This window comes from Suncus etruscus, chromosome 7 (genome assembly GCF_024139225.1).
Source record: "Suncus etruscus isolate mSunEtr1 chromosome 7, mSunEtr1.pri.cur, whole genome shotgun sequence".
Taxonomy (NCBI): Eukaryota; Metazoa; Chordata; class Mammalia; order Eulipotyphla; family Soricidae; genus Suncus; species Suncus etruscus.
Window position 1 is genome coordinate 23,533,775 of NC_064854.1, and position 25,111 is coordinate 23,558,885.

The window sequence follows — 25,111 nt, forward strand, 5'->3', positions numbered from 1 at the left end:
TTCAAACCCAACTACACACGTTTGTAATCATGATGCCTAAATATATTATTAAAAAATTAAATAAAACAAATTGTACCCTCTTCACTGCTGGCATGAATGTCATCTGGGTCAGCCTCATTACAAAACAGTATGGTGACTTGTCAAAAAGTTAGAAATGGTCCTCCATATGACCCACGGAGTCATTCTACTCCTAGGCATATATCCCAGGAACACAAAATCATTAACTTATATATATATATTATATAATATATAATGCACACCTGTGTTCATTGCAGCACTATTTACAATAGCCAAGATCTAAAGCAGCCCAGCAACAGATGAGTGAATGAAGAAACAGTAATATATATCCTCAATGGACTACTATGCATCAAGGAGAACATAAGAGATTTTGCTATGTGTTGAAAACTTGGAGCTAATGGGGATCATGTTAACTGAAATAAGACAGAGGACCCAGATAAATAAATACCAGATGATCTCTTTCACTCTTTATGTGCAGTGTAAAGAAACAGCTCTAGGAAATGTGCAGTTTTATTGATGACAAAACTTTAGTGTTTGATTGCAGTACTGAGATGAAGAGCAATGGGGCAGAGCGGAGGAGTGAGGAAGGAAGAGTGGGCCCAAGTTACATAAGGACTGGTGGAGGATCTTGTCTAGACCATTAGGTGCAGTTATGTCATATACTACAGCATAAACAGTAATGTGATTATAACTACATTACCTCAACTACAAAAATTATATCATACATTAGAAAGAAAAGCTCATTTATAGGAACAAAATTAATAGAACAATTTTTTTTGTGTGCACAAAGAAACTTGTATCTGGGGGTTATTGGAATATATTGGACACGAATCTAGAAAATATATGGGATAGATTTTAGTTTGGGGAAATGTGACACTAAATTTAAAACAATATTTACATTTTTATTCTATTTACTTAATTGCAATGACAAGGACTGAAGGCAGTTCATGTGCATATATATATGGGGTAAATGTTCTACCACTGAACCACATGTTTTATACCCTCGCTAAAAATAAATGAATTGAATTTTCCTTTAAAGTAATGATGTTTTACCTTGGGGGAGTAGCTCCCTGGTGAGTTCTAGGCACATTGTGGTACCTAAGATTCCTAAATGCTCTCTAGTCCTTTGAGCTCTTCCCCCTCACCACCTGGGTTATGCTGTTAGAATAAGATTTCTGAGGCCAGAGAGGTAGCTCAAAGGGATGACACACAGGCTGAGGCCCTTGTTTACTTCCTGGTTCTATGTATTCTCCCATCACTGTCAGAAATGTTTATACGGGTTAAGTCCAGAGCTGGGAGTGACCCTTGAGCACTCTCAATTACAGCCCCAACCTCTCCCACCAATTTATTTGATATGTGATATATGAAGATTAAATATTATTTTAAAAGGTGTAATTTTATTTTATGACTCAATATCCAATGAGCTATTCTTTATTGAACAGCTGTGTGCCAGACACTAGTCTTGATTTCTCAAGCATACACCAGTATTTTATCCAAAATCATGTTCCCCCCCCCCACTTAAGAGACAAGATAAAAGAATAGAAAGAAGAACTTAGAAATTTCTCTCGTAACCCAGTGTTCTAAAAGTAGCTGAATTACCACCCATTCTCTTCCCATTAAACCCTGTCCTGGTCTCATATATAAAATAAGGAAGATTCTGGGGTCCCAAAAGCCCTTAAGTAAATTCTTTATTTCCCTGGCTATAGGTCCTGGCTGCAGTGCATTTGTTTGTGACTGGCAATCTCATTGCATTATCGGCAGGGCTAAGTAATGGTACCCAGAAACTATTTCTAACCAGCACCCACCTCTGTTTTATTGTCCTCTCTTCTCCTTCTACCTTCGAAAATGTTAGGACGTGCTGTTGAATCCTCAATTCCTGAATCAAATTTATCACTACATATGTACAGGATTAAGATTTGCAGAACTGAAAGCAGAGATAGGAAGTGAAATTTGGCTGGTTTCCCTGATCATTTTGCCAATTTCCTTTGGAGCTGCTTGGAAAACAAATCGGACCGCAAGAATAAAAAAGAAAAAAATATGCCAGTGTATTATTGGGCACGAATGCATCTTCTGTTAGAGCAAAGGTCAGAAATAGCCAGAGAACCATTGCAGAGAATTCTTACGAAAGAATGAAAATATTTAGCCTGTCCAATCAATGAGCTTTCTAAAGATTTTTAGCCTGCTCCTATATAAAATAACAAATGCATAGTCATCTGTTTGGTACGAAGTTTGAATTGCTTCAATCATACTTCTGCCACAACTCTAAGTATGAATAGCAGTAACAGCAATAATAATGATATAAATAGCTTACACTTATTGGGTATGTGCTATGTATTGGTTTCTGTGTTAAGTGGCAATTCAATTCTTCAAAAGAGCCTCCAGGCTATCAGAGTGATAGTAGGGATTGGTTCTTGCATGTGGCCCTCCTGGGTTTTCTCTCTGGCATCCCATGTGGTTCTTCCAACCCCCATTCAGGAATGATTCCTGAACGCAGAGCCAGGCGTAACCCCTAAGCACTGTCAGGTGTGCCCCCCCACCAACAAACAAAATACCTCCAGTCCCTTGAGCAAATGGGGACTATCAAGGGATTGATAATTCTTGATGTCACCATCTTTTTTTATTATACCAAACATAGTCATTTAGTTAAATCATTGCACACAGAATCTACTTTAATCCTTACTACAAGTAGTAGATTACTTATAGTTTTGAAAGTTTAGTTATGGGTACTTTTTAAGTGATATAGTTAAGAAAATTTAGAGTATTTGATTTTGGGAATGTTATATTGAACAATTCTGGAATGCTAGTTTTAGTAGCTATTCCTCTAGTAAATCACCCCAGTAAATGTGGAAATAATCATTCAATTCCATACAACTTTAAAGTTCTTATGAGAGAAGTCATTTAATGTTCCACAGTATTTGAGAGAGTAATCAAAGAACGAAAAAAAAAGTTATCAGTAAAATATAGTGTCAAAGATGGAAAATGTGTTCAAAGTTTTTTTTTTTTCTTTCTGGGCCACAACTGGTGACTTTCAGGGGTTACTCCTGACTATGTGCTCAGAAATCGCTCTTGGTTTGGGGGACCATATGGGATGCCGGGGGATCAAACCACGGTCTGTCCTAGGTTAGCGTGTGCAAGGCAAATGCCCTATCGCTTGCATCATCACTCTGCCCCCAAAGTTTAAGGTGTTTGCACATGGCTGATTCCACTATGATCCCCAGTGTTATCTCTGGTCTTCTGAGCACCACACAATGGTCCTCAAACTATGGCCCGTGGGCCACATATTGTATTTATTCCCATTTTGTTTCTTCACTTCTAAATAAGATATATGCAGTGTGCATAGAAATTTGTTCATAATTTTTGTTTTTACTAAAATACTGGCCCTCCAACAGTCTGAAGGACAGTGAACTGGCCCCCTGTTTAAAAAGTTTGAGGACCCCTGGCTCCAGGAGTGACCTCTGAGTACTCAGAATGATGCTTTTGAAGTACATATAGCTGTTATCCCCTCCCCCTTTATGAGACAACTTCTTTAACTTACCCTATAGAGACATAGCTAATAGTAACATACTCAAAGTGATGTTAGTGACTGTATGCAAAAAGAACATTATTGAGCAAACAACTTACTGAATAATAGGACTGATTTAAGTATTGCGTTGTTAGGAATGAATTTTTTTTTATCATTTCATTCCTATTACCTTTTTTAACAAACACATTGTGTCTGATGATGCAACTCCAGAGATTAAAAAAAAAACTCAGATAATATAAAGATTGCCCCTCTTGATAGTATTATTTCTTTCTGATAGCCTTAAGTGAAAGATTTCTATTTTGAGGTAAAATCACAACATTGGAGAGAATTTGACTCAATAATGTTTGACTCTTCACAAACAATACTCGTTGAATTCTATCGTTATTTGGAGGAGCAGTGACATGTATTAGCAGTAACATGTTCATTGTTTTTAATTTAAAGCTATTCAAACATTTACCATTAACTTGGAAGGATATTTAAATAATTCAAAAGAAAATTTAATGTAAGCAGTCTTTGAATCCTTGAAAAAAGTCAAATTGAATTTTTGATTCCACTCAAATCTTTGACTCTTCAAATATAGTTCTTATCTTTTGTTTCCTGACCCAAGCATTTAAAAATATTTTTAATTCTTTTATTTAAGCAATGTGGCTTACAAACTTGTTCATAATACATTTGGTTTTTTTTCACAGTTACAAAGTTGTTCATGATTGAGTTTTAGTCATACAATGTCTAACAACCTTCACTAGTGCACATTTCCTGCCACCAGTGTCCTCAGTTTCCCTGCCTGCCTCTGGGATAGACATCTCTCTCGCTCTTTCTCTTTCTCTCTGTCTGTCTCTGTCTCATCTCTCTCTTTTCTTTCTCCTCTCTTCTCTTTCTCTCTTTATCACTGACTCACTTTCTTCCTTTTTTCATTGTTACTGAAGGGGTACCATGCATATCACTTTTCCTCTTTTCAGCTCAGTTCTTGTCCAGACTGATCATTTTCAACTCTCATTGTCATAGTGGCCCCTTCACTGCTCTCTCTGCACTCCCTCAGCATTTCTTACACATTTCTTAAGGTCTCTGTATTTGATTTTTTTCATCTGTTAAGATGGAGCCATTGGATCAAATATCTCCCATGAATATCTTGCAAAATGCTAGCACTGCTCATGCAAACTTAGTAGTTTTCTAGGACTCTTGACAAAAAGAAATCGGTCAGTATCACTTATTTTTTATATTCCAATGTTTAATTTATTTTTTAAAGCAGTTTAAGAGATAGCATGGAGGTAAGACATTTGCTTTGTATGCAGAAGGATGTGGTTTGAATCCCGGCATCCCATATGGTACTCTGAGCCTGCCAGGAGCAATTTCTGAGCATAGAGCCAGGAGGAACCCCATAGCGCTGCCGGTGTGACCCCAAAACAAAACAAAGCAAAACAAAGAGTAGTTTATTAATTGATTGGTTTTTGGGTCACACACCCAGGGATGCTCAGCTGTTACTCCCGGCTCTGTGCTCAGAAATCGCTCCTGGCAAGCTGGGGTAACCATATGGGATGCCAGGAATTGAACCAGGTCTATCCTGGGTCAGCCACATGCAAAGCAAATGCTTTACCGCTGGCCCCACCAGTGTTTAATTTTATTACTTTATTCCAGGAAGTCATATGAAGGGTTTACTCTCCATCAGGTTAAAATACATCCAGTGTTGAATCCAATTCTGTTTATTAAGCATCAGCCTACCAATCAATATCAACCTGATCAATATCAGCCTAATCAATATCAACAGGCAGGTTCTCCATTTGCAAGTGCCTCTGGGCCTGGTGCTGAATCAATTCCAGGCAAAGTTCGGATCACATGTCTCTAAACAAACGATCAATACTTAAGGAATTGGATGCAATACCTGTGAGCTGTGATTTCTGGAGCTAGTCACTGACCTCTATTCATCTCAATATGTGACATGGACATAAAGATATAAGTGAATGAGAAATAGTCCAAAGTTTTAGTTAGATTTTGATACTGTTCATTTGATTACAATGAAACCTGGGAATATCCAGAACTATGTTGTTGTTTTCAGAAGATTCTAATTAAACCTAAACTTTGTCTTCATTAGCTGTGATTGTTCTTTCAACTCCTGGGAGAGTCTCAATTTTCTTCTCTTTCTTACAGTGGAGACTGAGGTAGTCAAGTGTGAGTCAGTGAACAACTGTGCTGTTTTAAATATGGTGAATTATTATTCTCACTGTTGAAAATATTGAATTTTCTTTCTCTGCCCTGATCCCCTCCCCCATCTCCCTCTTTCTTTCCCTTCCTTCCTTCCTTCCTTCCTTCCTTCCTTCCTTCCTTCCTTCCTTCCTTCCTTCCTTCCTTCCTTCCTTCCTTCCTTCCTTCCTTCCTCCTTCCTTCCTTCCTTCCTTCCTTCCTTCCTTCCTTCCCTTCCTTCCTTCCTTCCTTCCTCCTTCCTTCCTTCCTTCCTTCCTTCCTTCCTTCCTTCCTTCCTCTTCCTCCTTCCTTCCTTCCTTCCTTCCTTCCTCCTTCCTTCCTTCCTTCCTTCCTTCCTTCCTTCCTTCCTTCCTTCCTTCCTTCCTTCCTTCCTTTCCTTCCTTCCTTCTTCCTTCCTTCTTCCTTCCTTCCTTCCTTCCTTCCTTCCTTCCTTCCTTCCTTCCTTCCTTCCTTCCTTTCTTCCTTCCTTCCTTCCTTCCTTCCTTCCTTCCTTCCTTCCTTCCTTCCTTCCTTCCTTCCTACTGTTACTCCACCCTGGAGGAAAGCACCGCTCTGGTGTTAGGTTTTTAAGAAAATCTGTGGAGGTGAGCGTTGACCTAATTTTGAGATCCTCTCCTCAGAGTACTAGAGGAGATGTGTTAGGGATGATTCATACAACTACCTCAAGACACTTAACCCTGAATTTGATGTTGCTATATTCCCTAAATCTGTTTTCTGTTTTGTCCTTTTTCTCTGTAGGATTAACCAGCACCTTGACTCTGGGTCTCTGGATTGGACTGAATAGCTTGAGTTTCAGCAGCGGGTGGCAGTGGAGTGATGAAAGACCATTCCGGTATCTGAACTGGCTACCAGGTAGGTTTCAGCATGTCTGCGACAGGATTAATCCAGAGAGTCTGGTCGCCATGGAGATGTAGAGCCTTCATCATCACTGATGTAGTCCTGGTGGCCCCCACTGTGCTTGGGCTCCCACAAAGCTCCATCTCTGGACAATTGAACATCTTTGAGAACTGAAAATCTGGCTGGGTTGGCCAAAGTACTATTGGGAGTGGCCCTGGGGCCACCTGAGCACCTTTTAGGAGCCCTTTCCCCATTTAAAAAAATTAAAAAATATAATTAAAAAATAAATATGATGAAATAATTTTCATACTAAGTATGAGAGGAATTCCTAAAGGTTACATTTTTCATTTGAATTGATTAGTTTTTACTCTGAGATTATTGCCTGTAGTGCATTCTTTCCCCTGTGTGATGTGTTTAAATTTGTCCGTAGAGTCTTGCCATAGTAATCAACTCCTTCTCTATGGAACATGAGAAGTCAGCATGACTTTGGGGGAATATAATATGCCTTTCCTTGTGAGTGAATATTTGATTTGTCTGTCTACTCACTTAGTCACAGTATATTGAATAGTTCCAGTTGGACTCAACCAGATCATTAGACAATGATAGTTTTAGTTAGAAGACTAGATTTATTCTCTATTATGAAATTAGTGTTAGCCTGATCACTTTATTGCTTATTTTTGTAGGGATAATTATAATATTCAACCACCTGCATTCACTCAACTAAATTAAATTATGCCATTGAATTAAAGAATAACATTTTTTAAAATATATTTTTAAAATATGCTCACATTTGAAGTGAGATTTTACAAAAATAATACAGAAATATTAATTCAGATATAAAATTACCTATGGGAAACAACAATGATTCGTAATTGGTTTATTAAAGATGTCAGCAGTGTTTTATTGAGAAATAAATGTATCATATTTACTAATTAATGTACTAATAACCATTAACTAATAACCTTCAAAATGTATTGTTTCTTGATGTTTCCTCCTAGCACTAATATATTCTTTATAAGTGTGATATTAGTTCAGTATCATCAGGTTGGCTGTCACACTTACAAGTTTTGGGTTTTATTTTGAGTCTTAAATTTTTTGGTTTTGTTTTGGGGACCCCCCCCACCTGACTGTGCTCAAGGCCTTCTCCTGGCTCTGTGCTCAGGGTCACTTTTGATAACGCTGGATATTGACTCCTTGTTGGCTGCATGACAAGGCAAGTATCTTGCCCATTGTATGATCTCTCCAACTCATCAACAAGTTACTTTTACCATTTCAAACTTATCACTCACAGGCGTTTTTTTTGTTTGTTTGTTTGTGTAAAGGCTTTGGGGAGCAGGTACCAGGATTTCCACCTTGCAGGAAGGAAAGTAAGGTCTATGCTCTGTTTCTATGTCTCTCACAAAGCAAAGACCTTCACAAACTGTGGCCTCTTTCACCTTGTCTCTAAGGTTGAGGTGATGCTAGTTTTTAGAAATTCAGTTTTTTCTTTTTAAACGCTGAAGTACTGAAAGGGTTTCAGAAACACAAGCACCCATGCCTGCCTTTATTTGTTTCTTTTTTCCATTTCTGGTAAGAAATGGAATGAAAGTTTCCAACCTCATCTGATGGGTTTCTTGAGTGGGTTAAGTTGAGAAACTAGAGGAAATGTGTTGGTTCGAGGCCCAGCTTGTGCATTTTTAGACATTACCTTTTTACTTCTGGCCTGGCCTTTTTTTCTTTTTGCTTTTCACTGATTTTCTGTCTCCTTGCTCTCACCAGAGAAGCTTTTCCCAAGTCTAGACATCCTCTGGCTTGGGTCTTGTGTTTGGTTGACTTCGTTTGAGGAATAGGTATTTCCTTGGTAGAGTAGGGCAAATTTGCAATATGTTTTCTTCTATGAGGAACTAACCTGTTCTTCTACCCACTTACTCCAGCAGGAAGGCTCTGAAAGTTTGACATTTTAATTTTATTCATTGGTAAGATAAAAACATGCTATGTTAAAGAGACATGCTTAGAGAGTAAACAGTGAGGCCCTGGAATTATCCTGCAATATGGTGAGCACTAGTCTTGTCTTTTGCTCTGCAGTCACTCAATAGTTAACTGTGAGTGTGCAGCAAAGGGTAGAATGCTGGGTCTAGTGAAACCCAGAATGAAATTTTCCTATACATGGATGTACATGGAATCTATTATGCTGAGTGAAATAAGTCAGAGAGAGAGAGAGAAAAACGCAGAATGGTCTCACTCATCTATGGGTTTTAAGAAAAATGAAAGACACCCTTGTAATAATAATTTTCAGACACAAAAGAGAAAAGAGCTGGAAGTTCCAGCTCACCTCAGGAAGCTCACCACAAAGAGTGATGAGTTTAGTTAGGGAAATAACTACATTTTGAACTGTCCTAATAAAGAATATAGGAAAATGGAGAGCCTGTCTAGAGTACAGGCGGGGGTCGGGTGGGGCGAAGGGAGACTTGGGACATTGGTGATGGGAATGTTGCACTGGTGATGGGTGGTGTTCTTTACATGACTGAAACCCAAACACAATCATGTATGTAATTAAGGTGTTTAAATAAATTTAAAAAAATATATTACATAAAAAAAAAAAACCCAGAATGAAGGCTCTCTGCATACAATACTTGTTGGAAGCTCATCTTAACTTTTCTTTTCCTCCAAAGGGAGTCCCTCTGTTGAACCAGGGAAGAGCTGCGTGTCGCTAAATCCTGGAAAAAATGCCAAATGGGAGAATCTGGAATGTGCTCAGAAACTCGGCTATATCTGTAAGAAGGGAAATAGCACCTTGAACCCCTTCATTATTCCAACAGGTGAGTCACCTGTACAAGTGGATTGTGTGTCCTGGGCCCTGTGGACCTGGGCAGGGCCTTTGAGAGAAACAAAGTCTGACTTTCTCAACCAGCTGCCAGGGGAGGTAGGCAGTTGTATGCAGGTGTTTTCAAAAAGAAATGATATCCAGAGGCCACACAAACCTTACACAAGAGACTACACTGGAAATAAATCAAGGAAATAAATAGTGTTCAGACCTGCTCTCAGCTCTGTGCTCTGTTGTGCTCGATTTCTGGGGTCAACGAGTAGCAGTGTCAGTATCAAACCTGGTTCTCCTACCTGCAAGGGCCTGTGTTAGCCCCTTGGGCCATCACTCTGACTCCCCTCAAAGGGATGCCATTATATGTCCTTGCTAATGAAGGGTTTATCTGGCTTCCAGTGTTGCTTGTGTTGACATCTTACACTGAAGTCCTTACTGGAAAAGAAATAGAATAATTGTAGTTGATTATTTTTCTTATATAGAACTAGATGCTAGGAAAACATTTCAATTATGCTTTCTATTATCATGTTACAGAAAAATAAAATTGCTGAGTCAAGAATGAGTTCTTGCTACTACATGGACCAAAAGAAACTTCCATGTTTCTTTCTCCATCATCAGCAAATTCTAAAGAAATACTTAAATATTTTAAAGGATTGTGTAGGGTGTGTGTGCTTCTATATATCCGCTTGGAAATCTGATGATGTGGCATGCTTGACTTCTTTTCCTCTTCAACTTTTAAAAGCAACTTCTTCTATTAAGAAATAGGATCGCCCTGCCCAGAAAGTCCAAAGGTATACATAGCAATAAATTTACCTCCCACATTTTCTCCCACCCCTTCCTTCTAACCTCCTATTTCCCTTCCTCCCTAGTAAAAAAAATGTTTCCAGGTTGTCTGTTCATTTTTCTTTGGTATTCTATAAATATTGAAACAGAAGTGTTTATAACCATTTCTCACTGTTTTATAGCTTACTAGAAACTCTTGAGTGTTTTCACTTATAATTATTTTGGAGATTGTTGTGTGTCTGCAGAATTCTCCCCTTTATTGGGGGGGGGGATATCCCTCTTAAGAGGGCTCAGAATTGTGCTTTGAGTAAGGAGGGGGCAGTTATTTTAGTTTCCCTGGTCCAGGAAGCGGAATTCTGTAAGCTGGCCTTATTTCACCTTCTGCTTAGGTTCCTCATCTGTAAAAGGGAAGCTTGAGGACTGGTCTTCCTGTGAAAGCTTGTCCATATTGTTCTGTAGGCAGTAAATCCTTCTTCCTCTCTCTGCCTTGCCCTGATCACTCACCGGCTTTCACTTGACCTTTTTTTGCTTTACTATCACTCTGTTTCCTGGATGACTCATTCCTGCTTAGATACAAAGTCAAGCATGTTGGAGATGAAATTACACCACAGGAGTGACAGGTGGTTTCTCAGGCAAGAGACTAACCCTGTACCTGGTGGTCCCGGTAACACAATCCTGTGAGTACATCACTCCAGGGCTCTGTGTCCATCCGTCCCTGTTTAGTATCTACTTAACCACATGTGGTCACTTGGCCCTCGGAATGTGGTGTCTTCCCACTGAGACGGGCTAGAAGAGATACCAGCTTCTAAGATTTAGCATAAAATAATATTCTATTGATGACATATTTAAATGATAGTATTTGAGAATAGTATTTGATAGTATTTGAGATAGCATTTGAGAATATTGGGTTCAATGAACATGAACTGTACTTGCTATATTTTTTGCTTGTTTGTTTTTGACACAGCGATCAGCAAATTTAAAATATTGCCATGCATTGCATTGGAGTTCAGGTTCTATTTCTGTCGGATGAAATTGATTAAAATCAGGCCAGCTACTGTCATTGTCCCAGGGAATACCCTGGCCATGGATTGTTCTCATGTTTTAAAAATGTTTTAAAGTTCATCTGTCTCAGTTTTGAAACCCTCAGCATTTGCTGACTTTGTTTTCAGCTTCTTGGGCAGCAAGATTAAAATTTTCCACCAGAGGGCTCCAGAGTGATACTAACATAAGTTACACAAGTTAATAACATATATAAGAACCACTGGACACATCTGACATCTCAACTGTGTTCAGGGAAGGAGATTTTTTTTTAAATTTTTATATAGGGTTGGGAAATATGGAACAAAGCCAGAGCTCATGCCTTGTAAATTCAAGACTGTGTATGATACCTGGCATTATATTCCCCACCACACCTCAAGGGTGTCTTGGTGGCCCAGTGAACACTATTGTTGGTGGTTCTAGAGGCCTCTGAGTATTTTCTGGTGGTATGGTATTATATCTATAATACAGGATTTGGGCCTCAAGATTGCTTTACTCATTTGAATAAAGTGATTAGTCTCCAGCATATTTCAGATTAGTGTCACATTTCATTATAGGAATAAATGTTTATTTGGGAGGATTCTCCCTTTTAAAGCAAGACACATCACTAATTTTCTGCTTGACATAGTATCAGGAGAGTGGTTATGAGAATTTCGACTATATTTCAAATCAAACTTTGTTGTTGTTGTTGTTTTTTTTTCCTGAGCCCAGCTGCTCTACATATGCCAAGTACCAAAATCTGCAGTTTGGGGCAGATGGAGAAAAAAAGGGGAACCTTTGCCTTCAGACATCTAATTTTTCTGAGCTCAAGACTGTCTAGTACATTTCTGCAATGTAAAGACAAGACTATAAAGTTGAACCTTCACTCAGTAGAAAACCGTGGAGCCAGAGGCTTAGCAAGTGTGTCTAGTCAAGTAGTGATCTTGGGTCCAGTCAACCCAGGTTCAGTCCTTGATACATTCTGTAGTCCCCTGAGCTCTTCTGAGAGTCATTTGTGAGTACATATATTAGAAGCAGATGAACAGCAAACAAAAAGGGATGTTGACCACGATACCTGGTTGAATTAAATAATCATTGAGAAGGGCTACACTTGATGCCTGTGATCTCCAATATTTCTAGTACAAAAGAACACCAGAAAAGGTGAGTGCTGAAATGACTGACATGGTTTTCCATACATGGGTATTTTGCCTGGTGTGAGGTGGCTTGTCTGGGACCACACAACTCATGCCGATTCAGACTTGCCCCAGAACTCTTTTGCAAAGGAAACGCTGAGATTTACCCCACAATCATGGAAAATCTTTTGGGGGTAGACAAGACAGTGGTCAGAGGAAAAAAGTCTTGATGCCTTCCAATTCTACTTCAGTTCATTATTTTATCCCACCTAGAGGAATGGTACCTCCCTAGTTACATAACTTGAAGTCAATCCTAATTGTGTAAGGATAGTGGGATATGACAAACCTTTTATAGTTCTAGAATCCATACCGTGAGTCAGTACAGGTGTGCTGCTGACAGAATGCAGGGAAAATTGAATTCATGGATCATATCAAGGGGCCTTGTAGGTATAATTAAAAAAGATTTCCAGTGGTAAAGTACTTGCTTTGCATGTGTGAGACCCTGGGTTCAGTTTCTACCCATCACCCCTCCATACAAACACATCTTTTCATTTATTTTAAAATTAAAGATGAAGGCATTTATATTTTACTCTAAAAGCACATATAATCCAGTCTAGCTTTTATAAATGTGCATGACCAAACATAAAGATAGATCACCTTTCTTTCTCTATATCTAATAGCCATTTTATCTTCAGGGTGAGAAAAAAAATTGCAGTGAAAACTGAAAGACTTCTCCAAATATTTTTATTCTTACAGAAAATGAAGTGCCTGTAAGCTGTCCCAACCAGTGGTTGCCATATGCAGGACATTGTTACAAGATTTTCAGAGAGAAAAAGATCCAGAAGGAAGCCTTGTTGGACTGCAGGCAGGAAAAGGGTGATTTGGCGAGTATCCACAGCATCGAGGAGTTTGGCTTCATCTTCTCCCAGCTGGGCTATCGTAAGCCTCTCACCATCAGCTCTCTTATTTCCCCCTACTCACCAGTCTCTGGAAAATGGGACCATTCACATGACATTTGATGACTTTGATATGGTCCGTTAATCATTTACTTAAACACACATTTCAACATAAATGCTACTATCATTCCTCAAATAGAAAGATTGTCTAAGAATTTAAAGAATCTATTTGGCTTGGGGCCATACCCAGTGGTGCTCAGAGATTACTTCTGGCTCTGTGATCAGAAATTACTCCTAGCAGGCTCTGGGGACCATATAGAATACTGGGGATCGACCTTCCCCCTCTATCGGTCATATGCAAGGCAAACACCTTCCTGGCTATGCTATTTGTTCCAGCCACAGAATTTAAAGAATTTTTTCCCCTGGATGTTCCTTTTCTTTACAGATATAATCAATGCGTGGATAATTCAAGATCTTTTTTTTTAAATATGTAATCTGGATTTATACACATGTTTCTTCAACTCGTCAACAAAATTTAATTGGCTGGAGAATGATCCTGAGGGAGGGTGACTTTTCCTTTTTAAATTTCTAATTTTCTTTCGCAAGAAAGGTTTCTCAATGAACTTTGGTTTTATGTTTAGTCAGGTAAATGCTTCAAGAATGTTGAGCAGTGAGAGAAATCGAGTTTATTACCAGGTGGTGAGAGATTGGCCTACACCTTTTAGGTTTATGTCTCAAAACCAGGTGTATAATTTAAGAAATACATAGAACATATGAACACCCAAAGATAGCCAGGTTTTTCAATCCTGGCTCTGGAACACATCATTATTAACTGTGGGTCAGATGAGTTGCGGAAGCTTCCCAGAAGGGTGAGGAAGAAAGAACCTCATGGCAGTGCTTGGGATTAAATGATGCTCATTTTCTTCTCTGGCACTTTACTTCTTGGTAAAAGCAACAGAAAGAAGGGCTGATGGGGTGCTGGGTTCACTTCCTGGCATACTGAAGGACTGAACCTCGAAAGGAGGTGAGGAGGCAGGAAGAGAAGGAAGTGAGGAAAATGGGGTCCCTTGAGAGAGGCTGAAAAGCTTCCCAAAACTAGGCCTCTTACCACCTGAGACCCCAGAACCCATTTTTTCCCTGCCCACCTCATGGAACCAGTGGGTTATTGGAACAGACTTTGTAGCCTCTAAGTTTCTCAAGTGTTCTCACACTACCCTGGAGAACTCAGGCTAGGGAATGCAAAGGAAATCATGGACTAATCTGATGGACTCAGGGTAGTAGAGAAAATAAATAAAGTTCACAAATGTGGAGCCAGTGAGATAGTACAGCAGGGAAAAAAATGCTTGTCTTGCATGCGACCAACGTGGGTTTGATTCCAAGAATCCCATATTATCCCCTGAGCACCACTAGGAATGATTTTTGAGTGCAGAGACAGCAATAGCTCCGGAGCATCACAGGGTGTGCACCACCACCCCCAAAAAACCAAAAACAAAAGATAACTAATAAAACAAAATAATAAAATTTACAACTGCAACTGAGAAAGATAGACCAGTGCAGAGATAGCCTCAGTGTGGCTCTTACTTGTAGAATGAGAAGGGATAGAACCTGCTATGGTCAGCGCTCTGATTATTCTGGAAAGTGAGATGATAAGGGCTGCTTTTAAATTCAGTTCGAGAATGCATCCAAGTTCACTAGAAATACCATCCTTTTGTATTATGGAGAAAGGTGTGCCTCAAAGATAAATGTAGTGGTGATGCAAATCTAGTCATTGAGTTCAAAACATTGTCTGTCACATAGAGGCCAAAAAAATGTTAGTATTGGGTTGGGGTGAGGGGACAGTTGCTCCTAAATGATGCTTAGATAGATCAGAGGTTGTAGCTGTGAATGATATTTGGCCAGCTGGGCAGGAGATTCCAATCGAGGGCTTGAGTTTGGGGTCTCTCCAGTGTCACATGGTCTATTCCCAGAAACCCTTAAGGGACTTTAGGACCTCACCCAGAGGTGTTCAGGAAACCCATGTGGTGCTGGGAATTGTATTAGGATTGGCTGAATGCATGATATGAACCTTATTCCTTTAGTAACTCTCCAGCCCTAAAAAAAAAAGTTGTGTGATCTAATTATAGTGCTTTTATATGACCTGCAATGGATAAGCTGGGGCCTGCATGTGAAGTTAGGGTCATTATCAACTAAGGTTCCACAACCAAATTCTACCCACTCAGTGGGCAAAACTCGCCACTTCCTTATGCAGTTTTGTAGGATCAAGGTTCTGCTTGGTGATTATGGACACTGTAAGGGAAAAAGAGAAGGAAACAAACATCTCATCTTTGATTCTAATTGGAATTAGGCTTTCATTAGACTGGAACTGGTGAGCCTGCAGGGCTTATCAGGTTAGTGTTGAAGAATGTTGTTAGAAAGCTTGTGATTTGACAAATTAAGTGAAGGGAACAAAACAAATCATCCTGGCACTGTCTGTAGTGCCTCAAACTCTGTAAACATCTGGTGGGCTGGCCCTGGGCCAGGCAGGAACTTCTCCAAAAGCAGGGTTGAATGACATTTTTGAGAAGGAAGAGACCTTGCAGTTTAGGGAAACTCCTACACTGTGTGACATTTTTCCTCCTTTTTCTACTATTGGATCCTCTGGACAATCATTTGACAAGAATTGCCAGTTTGATGAAATGAAATATTTGTGATAAAATCTCTAGTAGTAATATTCATGATAAAATTTATAGTAATATAGATTAGATATGAAAGTTTATATTTTTTCCTTTTTTTGTTTTGGGGCTGAACCCAGTGGTGCTCTGGGGTTCCTCCTGGCTCTGCATTCAGGAATCACTCCTGAGAGGCTAGAGCGACCATGTGGGATATTGGGGATCAAATTCAGGTGAGTGTGTGCAGGTCCAATACCTTATCCACTATACTATCACTCTGGTCTCGAGAAAGTTTAAATTATTTTATTAGTTTTTAAAATATGGACAATGTGTGATTTTAGCCATGAAATCTCAGACCTTTAATCTTGTTCCATTTTAGTAATGATATTTAGAATTTTAGGATTATGACTACTGATAAAATCAAAGTTCTTCATCGAATTTTCATGCTTAATACATTCACTGTTTGCTACTGTTATTTAGGATAGCCAGCTAGATTTGATGCAGTGTAACTGGGTGCTTTGTTTCCATTTTTATTTACTTGGTTTTTTAGTTCATGGTGAAAGTGATTATGTGATTAATTGTACACTCATAAGTAAGGACCTAATGTGAGGAGACAGGTTATGTATCTTCTCCCCGTACTGATCACTTTTATCCAGAACATTTTATTTTTTGTTTGTTTTGGTTTTAGGCCATCCCTGGTGGGTTTTCTCCTGTTTCTGTGCTCAGAAATCACTCTTGCTAAGCTCAAGGGATCAGATGGGGTGCTGGAGATTGAACCCTGGTTGGCCGCATGTAAGGCAAACATCCTACCCACTGTGAGGGTTCCAGCTCTCATCCAGAATATTCTTGATAACAAGATAGTTCCTACAATGAAAGCATCCTGGAAACATCTTATTTTGAGAAACTTATAGGAATTTCTAGTAGACAAATAGCCCTGAGTATAAATCATTTTTCAATATTTTTAATATTTTCATTTTCAATAAATATTTTCATTTCATTTTCAATACATATTTTTATTTCATTTTCAATAAATATTTTCAATACTCTGCACATAGCATGTTTGCTGTGCTATTTACAATAAAAAGAAACTTGACAAGATAGAGGGGAATGACAATCCAGCCTCAGTTTCATCTTTGCAGCTCCCAGGAGATAGGATTTCAGCACTTGGCAAATGAACAGGCATTTTCACAGTGCCAAGCATATGCCTTTAAACTCAACCTGACAGCTCCAAATGTCCCTGACATCTCAGTCTTCAACGTGTCTGCCAGACCCACACTCCAGAGGCTGGTCTTTCATGGTGATTAGAACCTCAGGGCAGCCAATCTGTTACCGACAAAGCATGGGGCCTTTCTTTCTTGAGACCCTCCGAATTGGCAGGAAGAAAACTGTGCAAATGATGATTATGTTTTCTGCCCATTTAGAGCATGATGATGAGCTCTGGATTGGCTTAAATGACATCAAGATTCATATGTACTTTGAATGGACCGATGGGACCCCTGTGACATTCACCAAATGGCTTCCTGGAGAGCCGAGCCATGAACAAAACAGGCAGGAAGACTGCACTGTGATGAAAGGCCAGGTAAGACACCCGCGGTGACCCATGTTCACAAAAACCAGAGCTGTTTCCTTGATACTGCAGTTATGCTTTGTCATTGTTTCAGTTGTTTCAATTCTAGCTTCAATGACATAGACCAAAGTGGAACCCAAATTAAAATCCAGTTTCTTGAGTCTTTCTAAGTCAGCTGATCCAGTGAAATTTTAAGTAGGATCAGGAAATGAATAAACAACCTTTTTGTTCAGGGATGACATTGACCAGTGACAATAGTCATAGTGTTACTCTGCTAGGAATTAAAGACATATGACTTAATAGATGATGTCAGAGCACTGGTTCATACTTTGACTGATGACCTTGAGTTGGTATAGATCTAGTTAGACCTATTATGGGTTCCCACAGCCTGGAATCTGTCCCTGTAGGATTACATTTATTATTTTAATTATTAAAGCTTACATGTTATTGTCAAATATGAAAATATTTGAAATATTTCATGTAAAGAGTGTGAACACGTACATGTGGATATGATGCTGAAGATCAAAGCCAGAATAGCACACATTGCAAAGCAAGTGATCTACTCTTGAGTCCACTCTGACTCTATTCTGTACCCTAAATATAACTAATGAAGAAAAATATTATCAGTCTCTCTTTGGTGAACAAGAGATAAATCGTGTGTGTTGTGTTCTGCTCCTTGACTTCATTCCCAGTTTTCAAAATGGGTATAGTGAATGTTCATTACTCAGTTGGTGGAGCTGAAACTGAACTGGGTTGATGTATTTAGCACACACACACACACACACACACACTCACACACACACACACACACAAATACACTAGTGCTTGACCCTGACTTTTTGCTCAGTTATTTTAGCTAATGTGATTTAACTCATTGGGATTGCTTTTATTGGAATGCACTAAAAGTTTAAGATCAGATGTGAGCTACCCAAAGAATGGGTAAAATGGTAAGTGGAGAAGGGAAATCAGACAGTCTCAGAGTTGGTCAGAACCAGAAATGGTTTGATTAGGAGGTTGTTAGAGGTAGCAGGTGGTGCCAGCATGGAGAGCGAGAAGACACAGCCTTAGCTGGAAAGCGACAGAGCCAGTTTTGGGAACTGGAGGTGGGGTGGTTTTGGCCACTCCAACTGTGCTGGGGGGTGGGGTGGGGAGGGCTACTATTCTAGTTTGGTACTGGAGGGAGGAGAGGAACAGTGTTGCTGCTGTAAACTGGCCTCCTGCATGTAAAGTCTGTTGCTTATTCTCTCTACTCCCAAATCTGCAAGTTGAAAGCATCTTTCACAGAAGGCTTGAGTGGCAGAATGGCAGGGGATGGTGGCATGGAGTGTGACATACAGAATGACAGGGAGAGCCCCCCAAAACTTTCCCTATATTCTTCAAATGTTCATCTCTAAAAAGGGGGGATACCCTGAAGCAGAGTGCAGGCAGAGCTCAAGAACAGGAAGGATTTAATTTCTCTGCAGAAAGAGGAAGAAGGCTATGACTGTCTGGTTTAGGGTTCTTTTCACTTTTGGCTAGTTGTGGTGGTACTTCCTTCACCCCATAACTTTCTCTCTGCTTGGTTCACTGTTCATTGTCACTGCCAGGGAGATGACACCAATATCTCTCCCCACTACCACCTATGCCCTTGCTCACCTAACTATTTCTCTCAAGCACTTTCTCACATTGAATCTAGGAAGGAGATGGAGGCCACCATCTTCTTTCACATACCTAAAGCCAGAGCAGGATTCCCTGTCTACTTGGCAAGTACCTTTCCTTTTCAGAGAGTCCACTTTGGTCAAAATAAAAATTATTATTATAAAAAGAAAAAAAGAAAAAAAATCTTAAAAAATAGTGGACTCTGTGGCCCCCTTTCCAGGAAGGTATTATTAGTGCTCAGTCGATTCCTTCTTGCTTTGACTGTCCACTTTCTCCTGCAGGATGGGTTCTGGGCTGATCGAACCTGTGAGCTCCCTCAGGGCTACATCTGTAAGATGAAATCTCAAGGCCAGAGCCCAGGAATAGTCCCAGTGGAGGCTGGCTGCCAGAAGGTGAGTAAAAGGGTGTGCAAAATTAATGTCATCTCAGCAAGTATGAGGTAACTGATGCAGTCTGGCTCATGCAGTTGCTTATGTATGTCTCTAGTGGATATAAGTCATCCCTCAGTGCTGGCATTGGTGTTATTTATCAGAAAGTTTCTTATCTTAATACAGGTGTGTGTTGCTTCTTTCAGAAGGTTGTGGTATTTGGAAGGAAAAACTGGCAATGGATTGAGTGTGGTGAGGCAATAAGAGGAAGGCAGTTGAGGGAAGAAGCTGTGTAGAGTTGGGCCCAAAGATGACGCCATTCTCTGAAGTTTCCAACAGCTCCCTTGAAACTAAAGTTACAAGCTCTTCTCAATCATTTTGTCCTTTGACAGGATTTCTGATGAGCTTCTTTCTGTTGGAAATTGTCCTCAGCAGAAGGCTGGGGCCAACAAGTAGAGACTGTAATAATTCAATTTAGCTGAATAAAGCAAGGTCATGTCATGAGGACCCAATCTAACCTGGAAGATTAAGCTTCCCACAGACCTCATGTTTCTAGAAGGTGCCAGAAAGGGGATCTCTGTAATGAAGTCACATCTAACCCAGTATTAGTGTATGTGGAACCTTCTCCTATCTGATGGTTGCCTTGCTCTTCTTCCTCTTTTCCCTTTTCTCACTTCTCTTAGACAGAAATAAAGGAGAAATGAATGTTCTTTCCACAAATGTCATGCTATGATCAGCTCAGCTCATACCAAACATCTGAATTCAGAAAATGGCATTGAGGGTGGCACGAACAAACCATACAAAAAATAGCAGATACAGAACATCAGGTATTATTAGTGGTAGAACCAATCTGAGTGGTAATCCAAACTCCATCTTTAATTTTTGGCTTCTGGAATTTCTTTTTTTTTTTTTTTTTTTGGCTTCTGGAATTTCATCGCAGAGCAGAGGCCTTCAGATCTTAGCCATTGTACTGTTTTTTTTTTTCTCCCATAACTTAGATAAGAACTCACTTATCTCCTTTTCTTAAACCTGTGTATGTGCAAGAATATGTTTGGTTTTCTAAGGAAAGAACATTGAGTGATTTTGCTTTGTGAACAAACTTTCCTGTCTACTGGACAGATGCAAGTATGAATTCTTGTCTGTCTGGAAGTCTGTTGCAGGTTGACTAGAAATTCCACACATGCACACAAACACATAATCTGCAGTAGAAATGTCATAGGAGGTGGAACTAATGAGCATGACATTGAAATGCATGAAATTTACGCTGCTTAGAGAAACAAGAGATGAAATGGAAACTATTAAGCAGCCCCCTATATTTGTCATATGAGATGTCATTCTAAGCATATACTATTTAATTCTAGTTTGACTTCTTTGATGTGATTTATTTTAAAGTGTGCATATGTGTTTGTACATGTGTGTATATGAACATATCTCTAAGTCAGTAGTTGGGGAAATTTTTTAGTTTTAATTTTAAAATGCTTTTTTATATTTAGTTGAAGATCATGATTTACAAAGTTATTGATTGTATTTTAAGCAACCACCAGTATCAATCCTATTTTAATATTCCCATTAAAATGTTGCTGGGCCCCCCAAAATTGAAAAGTTGTTTGAAAAGTTGTGCCAAGTTAACTGTATTGCCGGGTCTTCTTCCAATGATAATTATTTTCTTTAACAAAAAGTTACACTCAGGAAACAGGCCTGAGTACAATATTGCCAACTTAAAAAACTTTATTAGCGTATTTATAATTTTTTTTGGTCACATTGGGCAACGCTCAGGAGTTACTGCTGGTAGGCTTGGGGGACCATGTGGGATGCTAGGATTGGAACCACTAACATTCTGCATGCAAGGCAAACACCCTACCTCTATGCTATCTCTCCAGCCCCACTTATTCATAATTCATTCCTTACCTTTCCACTTACAATTAGCTATTTGTAATATCAATTAGACCTAATTCTCAATAAGACATTTACTCTTTGCTTTTCTCAGTGTAGACTTTTAGCCTCCTTAATACTTTGAATTCAAAGTCCCTCTTGTCAATATAAATCTTGTAGTAGTCTCATCACTGGGGTGCTTCTGAGAGTGTAAAACTCCCTGTCTTGGTCTAAAAGTGTCTTGAATTATCTTTATCCCAGATAATAATTTAGTTAGGTCAGTTTAGAATTCTGTGTGATGGGCTGTTTACTGACAGTACTTGATGTATTATTTTATTTTCTCCAGATCTTAAATTTTTGCCATGGAAATTCTCATTATTGGGAAAATCCTTCTCCTATTCTTCACTGTACTACTCCTTCAGCACCACCCTTCCATCTTTAAGAGCCCCATTATCTCACTGTGCAGCGTTGGTACAATGAGGGGTTCATTCATTCTCAGTGTGCTTCTTCATTTACTGGATTCACTTCTTTTATTTATTTTTAATAATATCTTTATTTAAGCACTTGGATTATAAACATGTTGATTCAACTTCTTTTCATCTTGAAAATCATTGGAGATGAATTTCACTACTCCTAGATGGCTATTTTTCTATTTTCTAAAAAAAATTGTTCTATTTTCTGTCTTTTCTAAACCATTGCTGTGCTTCTCTTGTTACGATCATCCAATTTACTAATCTTTCTATAATCTAATTTTCATTAGTGTGTTTTTGGGCCACACCTGACAATAGCCAAGGACTCTTCCTACTCTGTTCTCGGGTGTTGTTCCTGAGACTCTTCTGGGGGGTCATGTGGTGCTGAGACCAAACCAGGGCCTCCTTTATGCCAAATATATGCAATAGACACTGAACTACCTTTCTAGCCCTAGAACCCTGTTCCATAATCATTAATATGTGGTTGATGTTTAACTTTTTTTCCAGGAAATGAAATGTTTTTGTGTGTCTGAATCCACTTGTATTTTGTGGCTAGCATTTCAGCATTTCATTATTGATGTTATTTCTTTAGTAACTTATGGTACCTTACACAGGCTTGGTTTGATTTATTTATAGCTTTAAATATTTATAAGTTTTTAAAATGTTTTTTTTGGTAAGGATAGTTAATATGACATCTTATTTTTAAGTACATATTTCTAAGCACTTCACAGATTTATCTTCCTACCACAGCCTATCTTTTTACCCTTTGGTTAAACTTCTATTTAGGATTTATTTATTATTTCCAAAGATTTGCTGAGATTCTACAATTCACTGACAAGTTCAGATGTTAATTTATTCATTTTTCACATTGTTTTGTGAAATTAATTTTTGACTTTTCCTTATAATGAGATATTGCTCCCATAGTTTGTCATTTCTGATGGCAAATTAATCCCTGTACTTACTTTAAGCCCGGTCCTTGAAATCATGAAAACACTTTTGTTGGATAGTTTCACCTTTGACTTCTTTATATACAAGACTATCCTTTGCAGAGCAGGCTTTTTGGTTATTGTTTTCTGTTTGTTTGTTTGTTTTTACTTAGGTCTCTCATGCAATGTGGATCATATAAAGTTCAAACAGGTTCCCATCTTGGGTACAAATTTAGCACTTATTTTCAAGCAGGATTATTTTTTCTTGCACCCAGGGCCTCACAAAAAACCTGGACCCTATGTAATTTCCTTACAGGTTTTTCTCCTTTCAGAGATGGGCTACTGTTGATGGGTTGTATCTTTATCCCATCTCTCAGTGTCTATAGATGATGACAAAGTATCCTCATCTGTAGAGCCATTGGTGCTCCAGCTCCTAAACCATAGGCAGGTGCTGAACTGAGGCCTGGGACATGCTATGTAACCATAATCTTAATTTAGTTTTATTTTTCTTTTCCATCATTCAATTTTTTCACTATTTTTAGTATCCAGAAATTTCTCTCCATTTCTCTCAAACTCTGGTATGGGTTTTTTGTTTGATGATTTGTTTATATTTAAAATTTGCAAGTGCTTGAAGCAGGGAAGAGAAGTCACTTGAAATCAGGTTCCTAGAGCTTGTGAAGTTTTCTTATGACCAGATAATGCATCTTAAACTTCACTGTCTGCTGATGACCTCATTGGCCATTTGGTTCTCTTTTGTGCAGTTTTTTTCTGTGGTTACCTATTCAAGAACTGAAATCATAGCAATTCTGTTCCATTTCTTTAGTGAACATTTCATTACAAGTTTTTTGGGTGTAGGTTCATCGTAATAGGAAAGAGTGTTTGTCTCTCTTCTTTTATATCATAACTTGTCCTCTGAGGAGCAATGTACTACTGTTGATATAAATGATTTTCATGACATTTCAATAATTTCAAATTTATGCTCTTTAGACATTTCTATTGCTTAGCAACTTACGTTTCTTGAGAGAAAAACTATTAAATAAGACTATTCTATAAAATTTTATGATCACCTGCTTGGTTTGACACTTCCAGGGCTGGAAAAGACATGGCTTTTACTGCTATCTGATTGGTAATACATTATCGTCATTCACAGAAGCAAACCAGACCTGTATCAATGAGAAAGCTTACCTAACAACTGTTGAAGACAGGTATGCAGTGATTTTATTTCACTTGTTTTATTTTATTTTATTTTATTTTATTTTATTTATTACAGCTGTAGGGGACACCCGTAGGTGTTCTGGGTTATGAACATTCTCAGCCTGGGTTCAACTACTTGAATCACATTCCAAACCTCTACAGTGATTTTCTTTTTATCTACAAATAGATCAACTAATGAAATCTTCCCCCCAAAGCCTTACTATTAATGTGTTTGAATTTCTAAATAAAGTATGAGTGATCTTACAAGCTTGATTGATAAAATTTGAAGTCTTAAAAAATAATTTATGTGGTAAAACATTTAAAGTGTATTTACTATTTTAATACTATACATTCATACTTTTTGAAAAAGTTTAACAAATACTCTTGGAAATGTCATTACTTTTTCTGATATGTCTTGTGTTAAATTTTTTAATTTTTTTATAAATAATTTTTATTGTGACCAATGTGAATTACAAATCTTTCACAGTAATATTAGCAGTACATAGTGGCATTGAATCAGGGGTATCCCACCACCAGTGTTGTCCTCCCTCCACCCCAGTTCCCAGCATCCCTCTTTTATGCCCCCCAGACTGCTAGAGTAACTGGTCCCCTCTGTGTATAGTTTATTGAAGATTGGCGACCAATTCTGTTGTCCTTGACTTAGGGTTTGGTGTTTGATCCTTTTTTATTTCTACTCATTGTTCAAATGACTATTTGGTTTTGGTACCATCCATTTTTCCTTCCCCTCAATTTATGAGGCAGAACAAGATGATTTAAGTTATGTGGTTCTGTTTGAAAAACAGAAAAACAAAAACAAAAAAAAAAACAGAAAACAACAAACAAAAAATCTGGGGGAGTTCATCTAGACTAGAGGTTATAAATATCAATTTAAAAAGAAGAAAGGTAAAAAAAAGAAAAACCATAACAAAAACAAAGAAAACAAAACCAAACAAAAAATATAAAAAACAAAAATCAACAAAAGCAAAACAGACAAAACAAACGAACAAATAAAAAAGAAACAAAAATCACAAAAGACCAAAACTAGCAACTACAAAAAAAGCACCACAGCAACAAATACAATAGCCAAACAATAACCGAGAGAGAGAGAGAGAGAGAGAGAGAGAGAGAGAGAGAGAAGAGAGAGAGAGAGAGAGAGAAGAGAGAGAGAGAGAGAGAGAGATTGGAGGGCTCGTGTGGCAAGCTTTTCTGTTTGGTTTGGTTTGGT

At 38.5% G+C, this 25,111-nt stretch overlaps 1 protein-coding gene across 1 annotated transcript in view; it reads left to right on the plus strand.

The window, feature by feature from the left end:
- MRC1 (mannose receptor C-type 1) overlaps nucleotides 1–25,111 on the plus strand; it is a 102,098-nt gene that overhangs the window by 26,644 nt on the left and 50,343 nt on the right. Inside the window, 6 exon segments of the mRNA XM_049777532.1 lie at nucleotides 6,479–6,592; nucleotides 9,229–9,375; nucleotides 13,064–13,246; nucleotides 17,273–17,430; nucleotides 19,338–19,448; nucleotides 23,782–23,897. Coding sequence (XP_049633489.1) covers nucleotides 6,479–6,592; nucleotides 9,229–9,375; nucleotides 13,064–13,246; nucleotides 17,273–17,430; nucleotides 19,338–19,448; nucleotides 23,782–23,897 — 829 coding nt within the window.